Here is an 18,981-nt window from a genome sequence, read left to right as displayed (position 1 = left end):
ACCTGAGATAGCATACCTGTGCGTTCCAGAGAGCCGAAACTGTTTCCAAATTCAGCGAAACTGGAGTGAGAGGCATTCCAAGAAAATGTGAGGAGTGAGAGCTGTTTAGAAAGAATGCTTGGAAATCTAAAATGTGGTTATTGTAAATGCGTTATGGAAAGTAAATAATTCAACTAGTAACTAACTGACTATATAATATACTGATTATTGCTATACTATTCTTGCGTTGTTTTCTACTCAAATATGAATCTGATACACCAAAATGATGCAGAAGTTGCTGGAAATAAAGTTTGTGGACATAAAGTACCTTAACTAAGTCTAGGCTTCCCAGTGCGTACCAACAATGTTGAGCCTTTTAAGGGGGCCATTAAAAACTACAAAATCCGTCCCTGATTAAACACTCGAACGGTTATCAATTTTAGTTGCCTGCCTTGTGCGCCGAATTCGCCGACCTCAGCACAAATCACAAATTCGGATCGGAGAGATATAACTACATTTGTACGTTTGCAGAGAGGGAGAGCGGAAATATCATTCCAGTCGCCAGCATTCCAGTTCCAGGCTGACCAGCCGCTTCGCTTTGAGTCGAAACGGTGCGTTCATTTGAAAACTGAACCGAGAAGCGAGCGGTTATGTCCGTCCCACGGCCTAGCCCTCACTGTACTGCCAGTCCAGGCTTGACTGTACCTTAAGAACCATTGTAATCTGCGCATTTGAGGTGACAAATCCATTGCACATTTGTTTACCGTGATCTACGCAGAGAGATTAAAACTGTGTCGATTACCGTGTTAAATCAACTAAAAACCAGTGTGATATTAACCCCGTAAGACTCAGACACGTGCTGCCAAAGACTACGCTCTTTGGCCAGCTCGCTTTGGAGCCCCAAGTAGCCGATGCCACGTGTTTGCTCCACATGCAACGTGTTGGCCGAAGCGATCTTACAAGGGCTAGATCTATTCAACTTAGAACTCATCCACGATGGACACATGCACTCGCTCTCTAATCAGTTTAGAAATGTATTTTCATATATGTACAATATTTAGTCAGTTGCTGGATTTTTATTTCATGCCGAAACTACAGACTTAAGTTGTCCAGAAAAACTACTAGAAGTACCCTTCGTAAAACTAACAGCAGGAACACGGGTATTTAAGTCAAACTTATGCTGGCTGGCTAGCATTTAATCTTTAATGCCCTAACCTTAACAATTTGCGATGGAAAAAGAAAACGAAAAACAGAATGATGCATGAATTGTGAATTATGTATGTGATGGCAGAGGGCGGGCCGAGCAGCTAAAACTATATATCTTTGGAGGCCAGCGTCTTGCGGGGCTTTGGCTCAGGTGGATCGATAAGATTGCCGTGACGCACCACGTCGATGTGGCCCAGGCGGATCATCTTCTCCTCCCAAACGGAAATCGCTTTCCTAAAACGCACAAAAAAGGTGATGGTTCTTAGAAAGTGTGTTCACTGGTTCAAGACATTATTTGCATTGAGTAAATAACGCGCTCGCAAGTAAAAAAAAAAACGTAAAGCCACGTGATGCCAAAATACAGATTAATATAGAATCGTAATAATAAGCATTAACACAAGCACATAAAGAGTTCTACTGTCAAAAGTTGGACTTTAAAAAGTTTATAAAAGATCTTGGAGAAGGTAATAGTTCAAAGGAAACTTCATGAATTTAGCAGAATATAATGAATTTTATCTGAAGTTTCTACACAAATCTGCACCTAGTTGTTGTTGTTTAATTTAAAACTTTTTAAATCAAAATGTAAATATTATACTAAATTTTACTGTGAAATCCCATGAAATTATGATTCAAACTATAAAATCTGTTAACGATTGGTAAAATTCGCCAAATTGAATGCCGAGATGACTACGCACCTGTAGAGCTCCATCTCCTTGCGCGACTCCTGCATGTAGACCTCCTTCTCCGAGTCGGAAAGGCGGGTCCACTTGGCGGTGGTCTTCTGGTGCCACTCGCGGTAGGTTTGCTTGTCGCCCTGCGGGGTGTTGATGCGTTCGCTGGCGATGAATCGCAGGAAGGCCGAAGCGGGCTTTTTGGGTCGCCCCAGCTCCTTGACCCGCTTGCGCAGCTGGCGTCGCTCCTTGGCGTCAACGAGGTCCTGCTTGAGCTGCTTGATCTCGGCCCGCTGCTCCTCCGTGAGTGTGGCATCGTACTTTGTTCGCTCCTCCACGTAGACTTGTTGGTCCCGCTTGAACTCGGCCTGCAGGCGCTCCTTCAGCTGGGCATCGGCATCGGACCAGTTCTTGGACAGCTGGCGCACCACCTCGACGGTGGTAATCTGGGGATTGGCAGCCTTCAGCTTAGGCCGCTGCTCGCGCATGAAGCGAAAGTAGGGAGTCAGCGGTTTCTTTGGTCGCGGCGGTAGGCCCACCTGCTCCTCCAGGGTCTTCGATGGCACCGCCGGAGTGTTGCTGATGCTGGCGGCTGCTAGGGGCCTAGGGGGTGTGAGGGGTCGGTGGTCGGTGTCATTGGCACGAGATGGAGCACTGGGTGGCCAATCTTTGGCTACAACTTGCCTGACTTTGTTGATCAGCGAGCCGATGAGGCCGCCGCGCGAGGACATCAGAGTTGTGGTGTAGATCATGATCTCAATGGCGATCCTTCTTCCTTGCGTTGTAAGCTATTTGAAAATCACGGGGAACTTGTTGCATTTACGGAAAATAAGATTTACGTAAAAAATGCGGCATTCTAGGCCAAGCGTTGCCACCGGGTGCGTTACTTCAGCTAAGTGCTGCCACCAAGTCCCAAGCTTTTGTTATCGAAAGCTGACCATCTCCATTAACCGTAGCCATAACCTTGTTTATTTTGTATTGTTTCTCTGTTAAAATCCTTAGTTAAAATTAAAAAATCATAAACTAAGATGACCAACAACGATGCGTCCGTGGAGGCAGCCGGCTCCAGTCGGGCAAGCGGTAGCAAACAGCAGCTGAAGCTGGAAATCACCGAGAAGGTGCGAGTCCTGTGCCTGCACGGTTACCGCCAGAATGGAGAAGCCTTCAAAAACAAGCTGGGCTCCTTCCGCAAGTTCGCCAACAAGTACGCAGAGTTCGTGTTCATCACGGCGCCGCACGTGGCCAAAGCACTGGAGTCGGCGGCGGAGCCGGTGCCGGAGCAGAGGAGTTGGTGGGCCAACAAGGACGACGGCTCCTTCAAGGGAACAAACAAAGGCGGTCCCGCCTTCGGCTTTCAGGAGAGCCTGCGCTGCGTGGAGGAGGCATGGCGGACGCTAGGCCCCTTTCAGGGGCTGCTAGGCTTCTCACAGGGCGCCTGTTTCGTGGGCCTTATATGCGGCCTGGCCAAAAAGAAGTGTAGGTCATGATTATATCTTAAAATTTAGTCTTTGCTATAAGTTTAACATCAACCGCAGTGACCTCTATCAGGCCGGAGTTTGCGGTGCTAGCCTCGGGCTTCTTGTCTGGCAGTCTGGTGCACATGAGCGCCTACGAAGAGCCCATCAGCATACCCACGCTGCACATCTACGGACAGACGGATGAGATCATTCCCAAGGAGATGAGCGAGTCTCTGGCTGCGCACTTTAAGAACGCAGAGGTGCTGGAGCACAGCGGCGGACACTACTTCCCGGCCACGGCGCAGCAGAAGCAGACATTCATCAACTTCTTCCAGGATCGGCTGCAGGAGTACCTGGAGCACGAGGAGTTGCAGCAGAGCGGCAATGCCTCCTTCGTGGATAGCGGAGCGGAGGACGACAACGATGCCGAGGTGGCGGCCATGACGGCCGAGCTGGACGAGAGTGATTAGCCGAGGGACGGGGGTTTTTTCGTTCGTTTTTAATAATAATTAAATCTTATTATTACAAAAATAATGATTTGATTATAAATTATAATATAATTAGATCCCAATATTAGTAAAATATTCACTCTGCTTACGAAGGATCAAGCGGATCGGGTATTGAAATGTCTACACGTTCGCTCAGTTCACACATTTTGTTTTTATGACTTTGTGTATTTTCTCAACAAATTCGTATAAATTTCATTAAAAAGAAACAATCAAGTAAGGGGGTAGGGTAAAATTAAAGCCGAATATTATAAATCCCATTCCAAAGTACAATTTTGTGTCGGAACCATAGTAAATTAATTGTTCCTTGCTATTAACAACGAAAAATGCATATTTAGCTATTGCGGTTGAGACGGCAGCTTTTTCTTCTTCACCACGCTGGGAAGTTGAGAATCTCAGACAGATAGATCTTCCTCCTTCCTCCTTCGTCCGGTCCGACCATCAACTTCGATTTCAATTTCATACATTTCGTTTGCGTGGGACAAGCGAGCGACAGTAGTTGGGAGTCTCTGGAGTTAGCGGATTTAGTTTGTCTCGATTTGCTGCTGCTGTTGATTTTGATGATGTGTTTGCTGCTGTTTGTTGTTCTCGTAGGGGTGATTGACTGACTGACTGCTGTGGCTGCTTCCTTATGCCACCTGCTCCTGTCCGTTGGAGGCCTCTTGGTTTTTCATGACTTCGGGTAAGTCTGGTGGTGCCGAGTAGGGTGTCATGTCCAGTGTCTCAAAGTCGCCCACCTCGTTCCTTAAAGGCAGATAGAGAAAGAGGAAGGCGATTAGCGATGTTGGACTACTACGCTGAGCCTGTAAGCGGCACACGTGCCGCTCGCCCGCCTTGTCCGCTAGATAACCCGCAACCGGCTTATCAGCGACTCTCACCTGAATGTCAAGCCCAGCTGCGCCGGAGCCTGCGCCTTGGCCGTGGACACCGTCACGCCGTAGTCCTGCAACGTGCTGTCGTCCTCCATGACATCGTTGTCCTGATTGTATAACCGCTGGTCCACGGGCTGCACCTTCAGTATGCCTGCGATCGATGGGTTGTATGGTCAGTCATGGAGTTACCCAATAATGCCTCTGCTCTATAAATAGAAGCCAACACTTACCCTCAATCATTCGCTTCAGCTCGGCCACCGTTGTGTTCTCCTTGGCGTCCGTGAAGATGGTGGTCTTTTGCCGCCTGATCATAAGGAACACGTCCTGCAATAGAGAGGGTTAGCCATTTGATTTGATTCGATGCGAAGCGATTCGTTTCGGTCAAAGTTCAGTGGCGATTTTAAGTGTGTCATGCTCTCTGGTCTTGCCATCACACAGGCGACATTTGTGCACATGGATTAAGAGCGCGACGGTGTCTATGGCAGCAGTATTTGCGATGCACTGCATCCTCGCTAGGCTGCCCGCCACCGGCAAGAGCACTCACCATATTGAGGAGTATGTGGCGCTGTCTGCGTCTGCGGCTGCTACGCGGATGAGGGTTAACCAGGTGGCGTGGGCTAGTGCGATGTGTTCCGCAACTGACGGCGTGGTCGGCGCTTCCTTTGGCGGTCGCGGGCGGACGTTTCGATCGGCTGGAATTTTCCTACTTCGCTTGCACCACCGCTGCTGGGCGCTTCTATTTTTCGCTCTGTGCCGCTCGACCGGAGTTGGGGGCGGGCGCAGGTGGGCGTGGCGTGCGGTTCGCGGTACGACGAGCGTGCGTGAGTCTGTATGTTCGTGCAACAGCTTCCTCGGTTGCCCCCCACTTGTAGGTTTTCGTAGTTTTACGATTTTTTCTAGCCTTTTGCTGCTGCTTTCTCAACTAATTAGAGCTGTCAAACCATCGATGGTCGCATCGATAGTGTGCTATCGATAGTTCAGGGTCAGCGGCCTTCGTAGTCTAGTGCCATCGCTAGTCCGATATTATTGCAGCGCTTTTAGCAAGGGATTGTATAAAGCGTAGGTAAATTGTACTAAGTTGTATTAACAAATACTTCACAATTCCGTTTAATGTATATTTTTTATGAGGTTTTAAATAAAAAATTCACAAAAGTAGTGAGCCTTTGCAGCCCTGGTTATTGCCAAGAAAATGTACTAGAAAATACCGCCATAGCTGTCAGTGTCACTTTTCCCGTTTAGGCTGTTTTATTTGCCACGAAATGGTTTTGCTAGACAATTCGAACGTAAATAAATAAAATACATTTAAAATAAGACGATAAGTAACCGTATCTCCTTACAGTTTATCCTCCGCCTGGAGAAGATCGCTAATGCGGCCAAGAAGGACTCCTCCTTCACGCTGACGTTCAAGCGATGTAAGTGTTCGCCCCGAAAAACATGGTACTTCGGGAACTAATTTACAATTTATTTATTTTGCCGCAGATGATGGCAACGATAAGCCCGTGCCGAGGGAAGGACGGCCACCGCTGCCTAAACCGGAGACCTACATGTGCCTGATGCGAGCCCAGTCCAAATCCCAGAAGGTAATTCCGATCGAGAGCTCCTCGATACGACTGCTTACACAAAAACCAACTTTTCCGACAGATTTCCACCGTTGTCCGGCAGGAGGATGTGCCCGCCATGATGGGCATGTACTCGCAGTTCATGAAGAGCAAGATGGACGGGCTGAAGCGGGTGAAGAAGGTCAAAAGCAAGGCCAAGGCGTCAAAGGGTTAATCGGGGCGTAGTCTTAGTTAGATTTTATTTGACTGTTAACTGGTCGTTTGTTTTAAACCTTAAATGCATCATTTTGTACGGAAAGCACGCTATACTTCTTATTTCTATCATCAATCCGACGAAGATCGAGCAGCCACTTCGGCAGTTCCCGCTGCCGCAATCCGTATATGAACTTTGGTCTTATCAGGTCAGCTAAACTGTAGAGATCCTCGTTTATTTGGTTCTCAACTAAGAGCTTTTCGTCCACGTACATTACATCGATTCCCTGCCGGAGGCCCGTGTGAAAGAAGCCCGAGGCCTTTGGCAGAAAGTCCAGATACTCGGAGAGGCAGTCCACAATCAAATATCGTGCATGGCCGTCTGCAAAGAGATAAGTGTTCTCAGTTCTACCAACAGAAACCAATGGCTCAGTACTCAGGGAGTACCCACTTTCTATGTAGAATAGGTTGCACTCCAAGCCATTTTCCTTTCTTCCCGCTGGTATCAATGTGATTGTGATCTTGTTCTCATCGTACACTAGTCGGGTGGGCTTATTCGGCAGTAGTATTTCAAAAGTCCAGCTTTCTGAAACAGCATATGATTGCAGCCGTGAGATGTCCAGCTGTGAACCCACAGCTAACTGGCACCAATTTTGTGGTGCTATTAGTTCTCCTAAGGCGGCTGACGTGAAGAGCAAGGGTCCACGGTGCTGGAGGGCCAAATTGTATTGAAAGTGAATTTATGTAAAACTAGGTGGTGTACGCACCTCCTCGTAAGAGCTGTAGACTTTTCCTTTTTCCAGTATTGAGGGCTGGCCTATGTCGTTTAAAAACATTGTTAATTATGCGCCAATTTCTCAGGATATTTGTTTTTCTGTGTGTTACCAGATCGCACTGACAAGAAAATCCCAATTCTTCGAAAACTATTTTATAAGTTCAAAACTACAGCGCGAGATTTTAGATTATTTTGGAAGTACTTGCCGAAAATCCACTCAAAGAAAGAAACTCAATCTTTAAATATTTGAATATTACCATCTGCACTATAAAATCATCCAACTTCCCTTTTGTACCGCCGTTCAATAAAACACACAGTTTGTAGCTTTATAAGTATACGGGTTTTCTTCAAACTTTTCGTTTTAGTAAACGTACATACTGTTTGTTCTATTTCTATCACAATGAATATTTGTGTCGCGCGTGTTAAGTGTGTGATGGGCTTGTCTTTGTCAGAGAATTCGATCACGATACAAGGGATACAATCCAATTGACTTATGCTAGCATCTATGTAACTCCTCACGACGAGCAAGTCGCCACGCATAAGTTAGGTGTACATTTTTAACCAGATTTACTTTTGCTTTTAGAACAAAGACAGTCTTTATCAATATACAAAGGAATCTGCAGTTGCGTTCCCAAATCCTGGAACTGCGCGCCCAATATTGCGGTCCAATGGATGCTTCTTACTCCACATTTTGGCCATCGATGAGCAAGTGTGTGCGTAATGTTGAAAGGAGATGATTACAATGGTAACGTAGGGGGAGATAAGTATTTGGAAACGTAAAAAAGATTATCATCTCTATACATGTACATGTGGGGAGCATGGCGTCCCCAATATGCTGGTGTACAACAAGAAAATGACTAAAGCACGTAGAGTGCGCATACAAATAATAACAAATAACTATCACACCTGTTCCCGCCATGGATCTCAAACCAAAATTCGGGCTCAAGACTATACAATTGCACAGATATGACCAAATTTTGACGGGATGTGGGAGCAGGTCTTTAAACTTAAGCGCAGAAACTAAAATTATATGAATATTTTGCATAGGTAACCGCTTTCGAACCGAATCCCTCGAGAACCTAGTTGAAAGTGTTGTAGCGCAGGTTGCTGTCCACATCGCCCACATTGCCTGCAAAGCTCGGACTGGGCGGCTGGTCCTGGTCCGCCATGAGATCTACGCTGGACTGCGAGTGACGCCGCTGACCCGGCCACGTGCACGCATCGCGGATGCTATCGATTAGGCGCTGCGGGAATGTCTTGTACTCCATGTCCACCGACTGTGTGTCGCCGAAGTTGAAATCGGCCACTTCAACATTAAAGCTGCAAAGCGAAAGAAGTGGTAGAAAGCGTTTCCATTGGTAATTCAAAAGTGCTTACCGATTTCCCCGTTGAATATAGTAGGCCACGCCGAAAACAACAAGAATCACCGCCACCAAAGTGCAGCTTACGGGCACAACTACAACCGAAAGCTGAGATTGACGCTGAGCTGCATAGACAAATGAACAATCAATCGAAGTAGTTTAATTTAAATAAACTTCGCTTTACCCACCTTCATAAATGTTTATGGTGACCTGATTGAGTGTTTGGGAGACCTCGTTGCGTATGAAGAACAAAATGGTCTTGCTTTCACTGAAGTAACGCATATACTCATAAGAGCACGTCTCTATCGGCTCATACTGATCGCAGGTCTCATTGCCCGTGGAGTTGTAAGGAGCTACATGGAAACATAACAGTCGTTATAACAAGTAGCCTTGAACTATTACAATGCCACTCACCAGTAAAGACTCGAGTGCAAAGCTCAAACGGCGGTGATCCTTTGCAGTTTACATTGATTTTAAGCACCTCCCAGTGTTGCAGCCAATTCTTGCCCGTGGTGCCGAAACCGGTTATAGGATCTAAAGTGGTTTTCAGCTTTTAATATAAGAGTATCGCTCATATAAATCAATTAATAAACGTACCCTTGGATACAACGCGATGCTGGAAGTAGCCGTATATCTGCTTGGGGTCCTGGGCCACGAACTTTTTGCTCACGCAATCGAAAGGCGGCTGAAGGCCGGGCACCAGTGTGAGCTTGGACACCCTTCGCACTCCCAGCGGATTGACCAAAGCCACGGACACATTCCCAGCGGATGCCTTCTGCTGCTTTAGCGCACTGGTTAAGTTCAAGCCGAGAAGAGCAGCGTTGGCATGCATGGCCTGGATTAAGTCACGTTTGGATCGTGCCGGCGGCTTTGGAGTCGTTGTGGTCGTTGTACTTGTAGACGACGTTGTGGTTTTTGGAGTGGTCGTTGTGGCAGGTGTTGTTGAAGTGGTTGTTGTTGCTGGAGTTGTAGTGGTGGTGGTAGTGGTTGTGGTAGTGGTAGTTGTAGTTGTTGTGGTGGTGGTCGTCGTAGTTGAGGGCGTCGGCTCCGGCGGAAATTCCAGTGAAGCCACCACTAATGCCTCCATATCATAGTATTGCTCAGCTTTCGGATATGTGGCTACATAGTCCAACGCACTGGACATGCCGAGATATGTGCAGTTCTGAAACCAATACGTAAGAATGCGATAACCCTTCGACCGCAGAAAAAGTAGGTCCGCATCGGAAAGCGATATGCTGTGATTAACCGCCTCCTGGGTGGACACAAACTCATGGGGTCGCATCACATTGTTCTGAATCAGCTCCAGCCTGCCGACGAGCAAGCTGTCCAGCTTGATTCCCTTCGAGGCCTTGGCCTCCGTCACCCAGAAGAAGGAGATAGACTTCTCCACTTCCACCTTGATGACATGCGTGGCCGGTTGCTCCTGTGTGAAGGTCACAGACCAATTGCTGCTGGCGCTGTTCGCTTCAATCACCTGTGGGCACAAAGAGAAATGTTTAATGTTATTTGGTAGCACTTTTAAGCCACTCTGCATGGAAATTCGTCCACAATAGCAGCCAACGATTGGCACTGATATGGCCACGTACCAGGCACAATCGGAAAAGCTGCCGCTGAATAGTAATTGTGCAAAATTACCATTCAAATGACGCCATTTCAATTGATGCCACAGGGCTGAGATTAGAACTGGTATAGTTCGCATTGGTTTGTATATGTAAGCTTTAGCTTAGGGTGTTTAAAGTGCATTTTTTGGATAAATCGACTATCAGTCATCGTAAATAATAAAATATTTATGACTTCTATCGAATAAGAATCATTAGCATTAGTAATTTCATTTGATAAAATTTAAAGAAACATACGGATCAGTAAAATTATGTTCAATATTACATTTGCTCATGTTAGTTAATAAGATTATATATTTTAATCTTAAGTTTGGATTTTAAATAGTGTTTTGTAAAGATTCTTCCGGAAAATGTATTTTGAATAAAAACTTTTAGGAGTTTTGATCTAAAGAGTAATTTTTTTTTAGCAATTACGACTTGTGTCATCGATTTAGAACAAACTTTTGTAATGGTGCTTGAGCATGAGCTTTTAACTTTAAATTTAGCCGCAAACGAGAACTTCCAAAATATGTTGTAATAAGAGATATTTGCATCAATGAAATACTGCTCTGCTGCGTTTAGGGCAGGCAAACCACCTAGCATCAGTTCTCCTGACCAGTTTAATGAGCCAGTTTGATGGGCGTTGATGCGAACTGTGGGCTGGTAGACTTGCTTGCACTATTGGCGTTTGCATTCGCAGGCAACAAGTCGTGTCACCTTTTTCTTTGTTTGAACACGTTGCGCAAGGGGATTGGGTTGGGGAAGTGGAGATGGAATCGTTACCTTTCGATGGCCAGCACTGTCCGACCAGGTGAACCTGTAGAGGATGCCGCCGGGAGCCGGCTTGTCGCCATCGAAGAGCTGGGCGGACACATTGATGGTGGATCCGATGAGGGCCTGTTCAGGAGCGGTGATGATAACGGTGTAGCAGGTAACTGCAATGTGTGTGGGAAATCATTAATGACCCCGTTCCTAGGCCTACTTCTTTTTTTTAACCATATCCAAATTGCACCAGCCATTAACCATTACACACTGCCCACTGCCACCATTAGCATTATCCATACCTGTCTGCAGAAGAGCGAGGAAAACCAGTGACGACGCTGCTGGCGACATGTTCGCCATGCCGATTGGAATTTCCCGTCCACTTGGCGGCGCTGGCTATGGAAAATCACTTGGGAGTACCCCTGCGGCGAGTCCCCTCCTCCCTTACCATTAAATCGCCAGTCGATCCGAGCGACAAACAAAATTATAACGAACAAAAAACAAACACAAAGGGGTATCTCGCTTTTTGCCAACGGATACACCCACTTTCACTGACTATTCTCTACGTTGAACACGGTTAATTGCTTTCGTTTGGGTTACGGAGCACTGGACTCCGTGATTGCGTCGAATTCGCTGCGGTGATTCTATTATTGCGTTTTTAATTTGTTCTATAATTTTTGCAGCTTGCAGTGAATGAGTGGGTAACAGTGTGGCCAGGTTCCAAGCACAAGACAAGCTAAATAAGGCCGTGCTGCAGTTACGTCCTATGAAAAGCCCGCCAAACTTGAAAATCAAAATGTGATGTTTTTTATATTTAAAAAGCGGAGCTTAAAACAAATTCAAGGAAAACTTAACTTAATATGTATCTATACATATCGATCTATTAAAAGTGTATTGTTTTTCAATCTGTGACTTTCTAAGGAAAACAGGAAATTCTTAGATAAATGGTATTTTGTTGTATTTACCCAGCAGTGCCTTCAATATACACTCAAAAACACATTATATCGACCAAAGCTCACCATTTTAAGAACACAAGTTTCGGGCAAACAGCTCTATTCTACTTTGTTAAAATACTAAGTTCGATTTATTCGTTAGTTGTAAATACATAATCATTATATGCCTGCGTACATATGCGTGTAGTTGTGTATATGTTAATATTTGAAGTAAACTTAATAGTACAAATGAAAGACAACGAGATGAGAAAGCAATAATTACTTTGGGATAAGCGAACCGCACAGAATTCTCAATACATTGTGAGGCGGCGGCGCCGGATTCTACTTCTTCTTGCTCTTGCCGAGGGTGAGCGTGTGGTGGGCGGTGGCCAACTGCTGCTTGCGCCGCTGGAAGTCGAGGTAGTCCTCCTCGAGCGCCTTGCGCGACTCCTCCAGCTTGCGCTTCTCCTCGGCGTGGTCCCGCTTTAGCTTCTCGAACTTGGCATGCAGGTCCTTCTCGCTCTCCTTCAGCTCGGCCTCCTTCTCCTTCACGCGCTGCACGAACATCTGGCGAACCTCCTCCTCCTTGGACTGCAGCTCGGCCAGGTGGTTGGAGCGCTTGGCCTCGAACGTCTGCTGGAACGAGATGGGCTTGTTGTCGCTGTCCACATCGCTGAAGCCCATTTGCTCCAGTCTCTTCTGGCGATAGAGCTCGTAGTGGCGCGTGTGTGTCTTTTCGCGCATATCCTCCATGTTAGTGCGAATGAGCATTTCGCGCAGCTTCACAAAGTCGCAGTGCGTCTCGTTCTCCACCTGAACCGTGCCCCAGGGATACTGGCGAGCGCGGATAAGCTTGTTGCCCACCTTAATAAACTCCGTGCTGCCCACCACGGCGAAAGGAATGTGCGAGTTCATGCTGGTGTTGGTCTCGGCCACCGTCTCATCGTCGGTGGGGAACTGATAGATGTGCACTCCATTGGCGTTTAGCTCCTGAATAATCTTCGCCTTGAAGCGCTGCAGCTCAACCTTGGAAATGGTATCCGCCTTGGCAATCACCGGAATGATGTTCACCTTGCTGTCCAGCTTCTTCATGCACACCAGGTCCAGCGATTTGAGGCCGTGCCCAGTGGGGCAGATGAAGTAGAGGCAGATGTGAATGCGACTGTCGTGGCATGTCACCAGCGATCGCTTGATCTTCAGCTCCTCCTGCAGATAGTTCTCGAACTGTGCGTCGATGTAGTCCACCACCGCCTTGAACGAGTCGTCCTTGTTGATCTGATCGCCGTAGCCCACCGTGTCGCAGATGGTCAGCTTGAGTCGCACATTGCTCTCCTGCAGCTCGTAGGTGTGTGCCTTCAACTTGACGCTGGGCAAAGTGTGGGGACTCGGCGTGGACTCGAAGCTGGTGTTGAACAGCGTGTCCATCAGCGTCGACTTGCCCAGTCCGGTTTCGCCTGCGGAGCGGAAAGATTTCGAAATGCGGGTCAGATTAGATTGGTGCCAGATTTGGGGAACCTTCGCCCAAGTGAGCTCAATTGGCCACAGAAGCACTGTGGCATTGGTGTCAGGGTGAAATTGTAGAAAGTGGCGGAGGCAATCGATTGCCGGCCACTTTGCATACTAATCGTATCTGGGCGTCTGGTTATTTCAATTGTTTACCCGCTTTTATGTACCTAAGTGATTCACTTTATCTGAGCAATGCACTCCAACATAAGACACTTGAGTACATAGCACAGCGGGGTTCAAAGCAATAGCATTTTTATTTCAAGATTTGCTGTGCAATAGCCTGTGCTTTCAATAAATATTTGTATTTCTATTACGATTTTACTGATTTTACTCGTACTAATGATTAACAAAGTAAAATCACATAAAGCCTACTTTTAGTTAAGAAGCAACACAAGTTTGAAACATTCTTCAAGCTAGTCATTGTACAAAATTTGAACCACAAGCTGTTATCCCAGTGACTCTTTCATGGAATATTAAAAATCAGTGCTATTGCTTTGGCAACCACTGTTTTGTATGCAAGCAAAACTTCGGTTGATTCACTGTTCCGCATACACACGCACACATGCAAAGTGCACCCGCATATACACACCTATACACATGACGTTGAAGACGAATCCATTCTGGACACTCTTGTTGACCAGTTGGTCTGGCAAGCTGTCGAATCCCACGTGACCGGACTGCTTCAGGGTGCGGAGGTGCACCTCCTTCTTGTCGACGAAATCCACCTCAACGGACATTTTCCAATAGTCAAGTCAAATAATCCAATAATCCGGGCGCAGAGTTTGGATCAAAGGCGTCGCCAGCGAATCTGCAAGTGTGGCCAAATACGCGGAGGCTAAAATACCAGCGGCTCAAGGAAGAGTGTGGATATAAATTAACAAGAATATTATAGCTTCACAATGAATTATAGATTACACGTTCCATAATGGTAAATAGTGAATTGAAATTGAAATCGAATACAACCAGTGTAATGCACTTAATGAATTAAGATATTAATACATATCATACAGCGTTTCAGTATTTAATAATTAATAAAAATATGTCCCATTCATTATTATTAATGCGTAAGATTTTAATTTATTATTATTAAAAATTAAAAATAATTAGTTAATTAAAAATAATTAGATTAAAAAGTTAAATGTCTTAACAGTTTCCGCCATCTGGCATATCTGGTTGCACACACGAGCGATCTGGCAGCCCCGCATTGCTGATGTGTCTACAGCTGTCAAAAGTTGCATGTTAAACGAAAAGTCGAAAGTTTAAGTCAGTGAATAAAATATATTTTACCACCCACTAACGTGCTGAGCAAACAGGATGTCAAAGGACGCTAATCCCAAGGAGGCGCTTATAAAGGCAGCATACGCTGATGTGAATAAGTTCGGCAATAACCAGGAGTTTGACAAGGCTGTCAAGGCAGTGAATCGAAGTATGTTTTTCAGATTACCGAGGTAATAATCCAAAAGATGACTCCCCATGGTTTCTTGTAGTCCTAGGCGTAGCCCCCGACGATCCCACCGCCCTGCACTGCAAGGTGGTCTGCCTGGTGCAGCTTTCGAAGTTCGAGGAGGCCTACAAGTTCATCGAGAAAAATCGACTGTCCTCGCTCTTCTTTGAGAAGGCCTACTGCGAATACCAACTTAACAAGCAGGAGCAAGCGCTTAAGACCATAGACGATGCGGGCCTGCAGCCCCTGCCTCCGAACCTTAAGGAGCTCCGAACCCAGGTCCTATACCGCTTGGAGCGCTACGAAGAGTGCCTAGACTCCTACCGCGACATCATTAAGAACACCAGTGACGAGTACGAGGAAGAGCGTCGGACCAATCTCAGCGCCGTGGCCGCCAACTTGGCTGTGGATCAGACCAAGAAGGTGCCCGAGGTGCCGGAAGACACCTACGAGCAGTACTTCAACAGCGCGTGCATCCAGGCTAATCGGCAGAAGTACGCCGAGGCCGAGCGCAAGTTGCGCACCAGCGAGAAGCTCTGCCTGGAGGACGAGTGTGCCTCCGAGGGGGAGGTCATTGAAGAGGTAGACATCATTCGCGTCCAACTGGCCTACGTCCTTCAACTGCAGGGAAAGACCAAGGAGGCGTCTAGCATCTACGCGGACTGCCTGCGTCATAAGCCAAAGGACGCAGCCCTGGTGGTCGTGGCAAGCAACAACTTGGTGGTAGTCAATAAGGACCAGAACGTCTTCGATTCCAAGAAGAAGATACGCGCTGCCCTTTCCGACGCCTGTGAGTCTAGGCTCACCTCGCGACAGAAGCAGGTCATAGCCCTCAACAACTGTCTGCTGGCACTTTACACTAATGCCGGCGACCAAGTGCAACAGCTTAGCCAAAAGCTGGCTCAGACCTATCCGAAGGTGGAATTCGAGGCGCTGCTCATTCGCTGCACCCAGCTGGCCAAGGATCGCAAGCACAAGGAGGCCATCGATCAGCTACAAAAGTTCGCAGCAGCTCACAAGTCCCACGAATTCGTCAGCAAGTTTGCTATCATACAACTTCAGCTGCTTCAGGTAAGTTGCAATAAGTCGTACTTCGAAAATGGAATCTTATTCTTTGTATTTTTTTGCTTTAGGGCAACCGCAAGGATGCAATTGAAACACTGCTGTCATTGGGCGAGGCCAAGTACAAGCCTGGCGTTGTCTCCGCTCTAGTCTCCCTTTATCTGGGCACGGACAACAAGACAGCAGCCTCTGCTCTGCTGAAGTCCGCTGTCGACTGGTACAAGAAGAACAAGGTGAGCAGTGGTGATCTGTCGGACATGTGGCGCCAGGCAGCCGAGTTCCATTTGCGTGGTGGCGCATCCGAGACGGCCGCTAGCTCCCTGGAGGAACTACTTAAGCTGAACCCCAACGATACCAAGGTCTTGGCCCAGTTGGTCATTGCCTACGCCCAGTTTCAGCCTAAGAGGGCTCTTGAGTTAAGTAGAAAGCTGCCCAAGCTGGAAACGTTGACCACTGCTTCCGAAATCGACGCCCTAGAGGCGGCCAACTGGGTGATGTCAGCTAAGGCGGCCAAGAAGACTGCCAATACCAAGGCCGAACCCTCGCCGAGCACACCGCTAGATAAAAAGAAGAACAGGAACCGGAAACGGAAGGGAAAGCTCCCCAAGAACTACAACGCTGAAGTGGCTCCTGATCCAGAGCGCTGGCTGCCCAAGTACGAGCGCACAGGCTTCCGAAAGAAGCGAGGTGGCGCACGCGGCAAAGATGTCATTAAGGGCTCCCAGGGCATGGCCTCAGGAGCAGCCGATCAATAGTAAGCTCGTTAGATAGTAAATTGTTAAAATTGTTCTAATTAAAATGTTTCTTTACAGCGACATGTCCAGCCGCGTGAATCTGACCAAGAACTCCCCCGCCACACCCGTTTACCAGGAAACAGCTCCAGGTCCAAGGCAGCAGCACCGCAAAGGTGGCCACAAAAAGAAGAAGGGCGGCCGCTTCTAAACTGACACAGATCCAATGCCTTTATACTTTCGAACGCTGATTATAAAAACCGGTTTTGCATTTTACCTTATTGTACAAGTGGTAATTGATTGGACTTTCTTTATAAATGTTCATAAAAAATATCTATCTTATTCATCATTGTCGTCATCACCGCCTTTAACCTTCTTGCCTTCGGAGGAAGGTGGTGGAGGCGCGTCCTCCGTCCGTGTATCGTATGAGTGATAATGCAATGTTCCTATCCAGTCGAGCATGTTACGCTGCTCGGCTTCCGTCTTGTAGATCTGGCTAAAGATCTCCCTCTCGATAAACTCCTGGACTTGCGCCTCCTGCGCCTGCCACGTCAGCGAATTGTGGATGCCGTCCTTGCCGTAACGATCGTTGTAGCGCTCGTAGTGCACTGTGTCCAGCACGAGGCCCAGTCCAGGGGCCATCGGCAGGTCAAGGCGCTCCTCCGTCAGTGCCCGCTCTAAAGTGGCCGCCGTCGTGTTCCCCCGTACAATGGCAATGGCTAGACCCACCATCTTGCGAATCTGGTGCAGCATAAAGCTCTGACCCTTAACTTTAAGGGTGACAAACTCTATGTCCTGGGGACTCCGGAATGGCTCGCTGCTCGTAAAGGACATGATGAAGCGCTTGGACGAAGGATCAAGAAAGCTTCTACAAGGGTAGTAAACAAAATATTAGCTAGAGCACAAATGAAGTATAAACCTGACTTATTTACTTCTTGCTGGTGAAGTTGTGGAAGTTCTTCGTGCCCTCGTAGAGCTTTAGGGTTTCTTTAACTTTCTGCAGCAGCTCTGGTGAAATCCGGAAGGTGTCGTGCACGTCCTCCACCTGTTCCTCAAACGAGGCAAAGGCCACGGTGGGCAGTGTGTAGGTGTAGGTCCGAGCATTGCACTGGTCCTTGGCATTGAAGCCCTTAGTCACGCGTTCTACGCCAAACAGACGGATCTGTTGCGGCAGATCGGCATTGAAGGCCTCCAGGTCCAGCTCCTCAGCTGCAGAATGGAATATGTTTAATATTGTCTTGTAAAAAATAATAAGTAAACTAACGCAGCTTGACGGAGCACACCTGGCGGGCGGCGGAGACGCCCTTGTCGGTCCTGGCCGCTCTTTGGAAACAGGAAATCTGAATCTGCTCAAAGCTGTCCTCTGTGATCCACTTGTGCTTTAGCATGGCTTTAAAGAGCTCCTCCTCTATGGTCTGCATGCCGGGATTGCGCTGCATCCCATAGTAGTTCGCACCGCAGTAGCTAAGCAGGATGGCGCTCTTCTTGCGCTTGATCCGGTCGGCGGGATCGAATGGCGCTCGCTTAACCCCGTTGACGGCATCCTTCTCGTCCTGCTCCTTCCAATCGACCCATTTCTTGCGCTTAAGTGTTCTCTTGATGCGGTTGGCGTCCTTCACGGCTTCACCCTCCAGTTCCTTGGCCTCTTTCCTGGCTTCCTTCTCCATCTCCAATTTATCTAGAGCCTCTGACATCGCTGCGGCGAAGGATTTGTGGCGATTCCAGGGAGTGCAAAGGGTTTTCAGGCGAACTATTGTAAGAGAATTAATTATTATAAGTTCTCAAATTGGAGGTGTAATCACTAATAATTAACCTGCCTTGGTGTAGTCGTTTAAAAGTCTTTTTAAAAACATTAAGTAAACAATTCTGTATTTAAAGCGTAGGAATTTACACACGTGTGGTTGTGCTTCTTCTTGCTCTGTTACGGATCAGCTGTTTTATTTAACAGCTCGTTTTGCTCTTAAAAAAATGTTCTTTCGAAAATCGCGTTCTTTGAATTAGCTCGATAATTAAGTTATGTTTTCGAATTGCTCCTTTTGATTTACTCAAGCTTTAATTTAGCTTTGTGTTGAAAAATGTCCACATCTTTACGTAACGTAATGACTTAACAAAATGAAGACGTAACAAATTTAGTTTAAAAATTATGTTATATTTTACTATAACCTTTTAATACCACGCTAAGCTTTAATTATAATAGTTTATTGGTTTTAAATTGTAAATAAATGACATCCTGGCCATGTATAACAACATTTATATGATTTTTAACGAAATGAACCGCGAATTCAATTATGGTATTGCCAGATCGCGTGTTTAGTGTGACCTCAGCTGCTTGCGTTTCCACGGCCGTGCGTAACAGCCCTCGAAATGC

At 46.9% G+C, this 18,981-nt stretch overlaps 9 protein-coding genes across 12 annotated transcripts; 3 read left to right on the top strand and 6 right to left on the bottom strand.

The window, feature by feature from the left end:
- Window positions 1-1,028: 1,028 nt before the first annotated feature.
- LOC6619253 (transcription factor A, mitochondrial) lies at window positions 1,029-2,729 on the bottom strand. Of its 2 annotated transcripts, XM_002043435.2 has the most exons (3): window positions 2,541-2,729; window positions 1,881-2,459; window positions 1,029-1,419 (listed from the first exon to the last, which is right to left on the bottom strand). In XM_002043435.2, exons 1-3 carry the CDS (start codon window positions 2,606-2,608, stop codon window positions 1,293-1,295), a joined length of 774 nt encoding a protein of 257 aa, XP_002043471.1. In that variant the 5' UTR covers window positions 2,609-2,729; the 3' UTR covers window positions 1,029-1,292. The 2 variants fall into 2 exon arrangements, with proteins under 2 accessions (XP_002043471.1, XP_032578087.1); XM_032722196.1 differs by having other exon boundaries at window positions 1,881-2,729.
- Window positions 2,730-2,793: 64 nt separating this feature from the next.
- Window positions 2,794-4,079, top strand: LOC6619252 (esterase CG5412). The gene is made up of 2 exons (XM_002043434.2): window positions 2,794-3,332; window positions 3,392-4,079. Exons 1-2 carry the CDS (start codon window positions 2,885-2,887, stop codon window positions 3,781-3,783), a joined length of 840 nt encoding a protein of 279 aa, XP_002043470.1. The 5' UTR covers window positions 2,794-2,884; the 3' UTR covers window positions 3,784-4,079.
- LOC6619251 (elongin-B) lies at window positions 4,037-5,634 on the bottom strand. The gene is made up of 4 exons (XM_002043433.2): window positions 5,236-5,634; window positions 4,922-5,015; window positions 4,698-4,842; window positions 4,037-4,563 (listed from the first exon to the last, which is right to left on the bottom strand). The coding sequence occupies exons 1-4, from the start codon at window positions 5,236-5,238 to the stop codon at window positions 4,449-4,451; spliced, it is 357 nt and encodes a 118-aa protein (XP_002043469.1). The 5' UTR covers window positions 5,239-5,634; the 3' UTR covers window positions 4,037-4,448.
- Window positions 5,635-5,873: 239 nt separating this feature from the next.
- Window positions 5,874-6,551, top strand: LOC6619250 (signal recognition particle 14 kDa protein). The gene is made up of 4 exons (XM_002043432.2): window positions 5,874-5,974; window positions 6,031-6,103; window positions 6,171-6,271; window positions 6,333-6,551. The coding sequence occupies exons 1-4, from the start codon at window positions 5,951-5,953 to the stop codon at window positions 6,462-6,464; spliced, it is 330 nt and encodes a 109-aa protein (XP_002043468.1). The 5' UTR covers window positions 5,874-5,950; the 3' UTR covers window positions 6,465-6,551.
- Window positions 6,473-7,406, bottom strand: LOC6619249. 2 transcript variants are annotated; one of them, XM_002043431.2, is made up of 3 exons: window positions 7,210-7,403; window positions 6,894-7,152; window positions 6,473-6,824 (listed from the first exon to the last, which is right to left on the bottom strand). In XM_002043431.2, exons 1-3 carry the CDS (start codon window positions 7,276-7,278, stop codon window positions 6,517-6,519), a joined length of 636 nt encoding a protein of 211 aa, XP_002043467.1. In that variant the 5' UTR covers window positions 7,279-7,403; the 3' UTR covers window positions 6,473-6,516. The 2 variants fall into 2 exon arrangements, with proteins under 2 accessions (XP_002043467.1, XP_032578088.1); XM_032722197.1 differs by having other exon boundaries at window positions 6,473-7,152; window positions 7,210-7,406.
- Window positions 7,407-7,534: 128 nt separating this feature from the next.
- LOC6619248 lies at window positions 7,535-11,648 on the bottom strand. Its single transcript, XM_002043430.2, has 7 exons — window positions 11,241-11,648; window positions 10,960-11,111; window positions 9,176-10,052; window positions 8,993-9,112; window positions 8,767-8,931; window positions 8,595-8,703; window positions 7,535-8,537 (listed from the first exon to the last, which is right to left on the bottom strand). Exons 1-7 carry the CDS (start codon window positions 11,296-11,298, stop codon window positions 8,297-8,299), a joined length of 1,722 nt encoding a protein of 573 aa, XP_002043466.2. The 5' UTR covers window positions 11,299-11,648; the 3' UTR covers window positions 7,535-8,296.
- Window positions 11,649-11,993: 345 nt separating this feature from the next.
- LOC6619247 (septin-2) lies at window positions 11,994-14,198 on the bottom strand. Its single transcript, XM_002043429.2, has 2 exons — window positions 13,966-14,198; window positions 11,994-13,324 (listed from the first exon to the last, which is right to left on the bottom strand). Exons 1-2 carry the CDS (start codon window positions 14,111-14,113, stop codon window positions 12,213-12,215), a joined length of 1,260 nt encoding a protein of 419 aa, XP_002043465.1. The 5' UTR covers window positions 14,114-14,198; the 3' UTR covers window positions 11,994-12,212.
- Window positions 14,199-14,579: 381 nt separating this feature from the next.
- Window positions 14,580-16,889, top strand: LOC6619246 (signal recognition particle subunit SRP72). The gene is made up of 4 exons (XM_002043428.2): window positions 14,580-14,802; window positions 14,864-15,891; window positions 15,954-16,636; window positions 16,695-16,889. The coding sequence occupies exons 1-4, from the start codon at window positions 14,691-14,693 to the stop codon at window positions 16,822-16,824; spliced, it is 1,953 nt and encodes a 650-aa protein (XP_002043464.1). The 5' UTR covers window positions 14,580-14,690; the 3' UTR covers window positions 16,825-16,889.
- LOC6619245 (tRNA pseudouridine synthase A) lies at window positions 16,878-18,647 on the bottom strand. 2 transcript variants are annotated; one of them, XM_032723404.1, is made up of 4 exons: window positions 18,427-18,647; window positions 17,878-18,363; window positions 17,546-17,822; window positions 16,878-17,481 (listed from the first exon to the last, which is right to left on the bottom strand). In XM_032723404.1, exons 1-4 carry the CDS (start codon window positions 18,464-18,466, stop codon window positions 16,953-16,955), a joined length of 1,332 nt encoding a protein of 443 aa, XP_032579295.1. In that variant the 5' UTR covers window positions 18,467-18,647; the 3' UTR covers window positions 16,878-16,952. The 2 variants fall into 2 exon arrangements, with proteins under 2 accessions (XP_032579295.1, XP_002043463.1); XM_002043427.2 differs by having other exon boundaries at window positions 18,431-18,533.
- Between the last annotated feature and the right edge of the window lie 334 nt (window positions 18,648-18,981).

The sequence above is a fragment of the Drosophila sechellia genome, chromosome 3R, assembly GCF_004382195.2.
Source record: "Drosophila sechellia strain sech25 chromosome 3R, ASM438219v1, whole genome shotgun sequence".
Lineage (NCBI taxonomy): Eukaryota > Metazoa > Arthropoda > Insecta > Diptera > Drosophilidae > Drosophila > Drosophila sechellia.
This window is presented reverse-complemented; position numbering and strand designations above follow the sequence as displayed.

Bases quoted from the DNA above. Each gene is read 5' to 3' on its own strand.
- LOC6619249 (XM_032722197.1), bottom strand. From the start codon at position 7,278: ATGTTTTTAAACGACATAGGCCAGCCCTCAATACTGGAAAAAGGAAAA. The intron at 7,153-7,209 runs GTGCGTACACCA...TTGGCCCTCCAG, and splicing joins TCTACAGCTCTTACGAGGAG to CACCGTGGACCCTTGCTCTT.
- LOC6619247 (XM_002043429.2), bottom strand. From the start codon at position 14,113: ATGTCCGTTGAGGTGGATTTCGTCGACAAGAAGGAGGTGCACCTCCGC. The intron at 13,325-13,965 runs GTGTGTATATGC...TCCGCTCCGCAG, and splicing joins CTTCAACGTCATGTGTATAG to GCGAAACCGGACTGGGCAAG.
- LOC6619246 (XM_002043428.2), top strand. From the start codon at position 14,691: ATGTCAAAGGACGCTAATCCCAAGGAGGCGCTTATAAAGGCAGCATAC. The intron at 14,803-14,863 runs GTATGTTTTTCA...GGTTTCTTGTAG, and splicing joins TGTCAAGGCAGTGAATCGAA to TCCTAGGCGTAGCCCCCGAC. The intron at 16,637-16,694 runs GTAAGCTCGTTA...GTTTCTTTACAG, and splicing joins TCAGGAGCAGCCGATCAATA to CGACATGTCCAGCCGCGTGA.
- LOC6619251 (XM_002043433.2), bottom strand. The intron at 4,843-4,921 runs GTAAGTGTTGGC...CATCGATCGCAG, and splicing joins GCTGAAGCGAATGATTGAGG to GCATACTGAAGGTGCAGCCC. The intron at 4,564-4,697 runs GTGAGAGTCGCT...TCTGCCTTTAAG, and splicing joins CAGCTGGGCTTGACATTCAG to GAACGAGGTGGGCGACTTTG.
- LOC6619248 (XM_002043430.2), bottom strand. From the start codon at position 11,298: ATGGCGAACATGTCGCCAGCAGCGTCGTCACTGGTTTTCCTCGCTCTT. The intron at 11,112-11,240 runs GTATGGATAATG...CACACATTGCAG, and splicing joins CCTCGCTCTTCTGCAGACAG to TTACCTGCTACACCGTTATC. The intron at 9,113-9,175 runs GTACGTTTATTA...AAACCACTTTAG, and splicing joins GCATCGCGTTGTATCCAAGG to ATCCTATAACCGGTTTCGGC.
- LOC6619253 (XM_032722196.1), bottom strand. From the start codon at position 2,608: ATGATCTACACCACAACTCTGATGTCCTCGCGCGGCGGCCTCATCGGC. The intron at 1,420-1,880 runs GTGCGTAGTCAT...TGTGCGTTTTAG, and splicing joins AAGGAGATGGAGCTCTACAG to GAAAGCGATTTCCGTTTGGG.
- LOC6619252 (XM_002043434.2), top strand. From the start codon at position 2,885: ATGACCAACAACGATGCGTCCGTGGAGGCAGCCGGCTCCAGTCGGGCA. The intron at 3,333-3,391 runs GTAGGTCATGAT...CATCAACCGCAG, and splicing joins CGGCCTGGCCAAAAAGAAGT to TGACCTCTATCAGGCCGGAG.
- LOC6619245 (XM_032723404.1), bottom strand. From the start codon at position 18,466: ATGTTTTTAAAAAGACTTTTAAACGACTACACCAAGGCAG. The intron at 18,364-18,426 runs GTTAATTATTAG...CTCTTACAATAG, and splicing joins AAACGACTACACCAAGGCAG to TTCGCCTGAAAACCCTTTGC. The intron at 17,482-17,545 runs GTAAATAAGTCA...CTACCCTTGTAG, and splicing joins CACAACTTCACCAGCAAGAA to AAGCTTTCTTGATCCTTCGT.
- LOC6619250 (XM_002043432.2), top strand. From the start codon at position 5,951: ATGGTTTTGCTAGACAATTCGAAC. The intron at 5,975-6,030 runs GTAAATAAATAA...ATCTCCTTACAG, and splicing joins TTTTGCTAGACAATTCGAAC to TTTATCCTCCGCCTGGAGAA. The intron at 6,104-6,170 runs GTAAGTGTTCGC...ATTTTGCCGCAG, and splicing joins CACGCTGACGTTCAAGCGAT to ATGATGGCAACGATAAGCCC.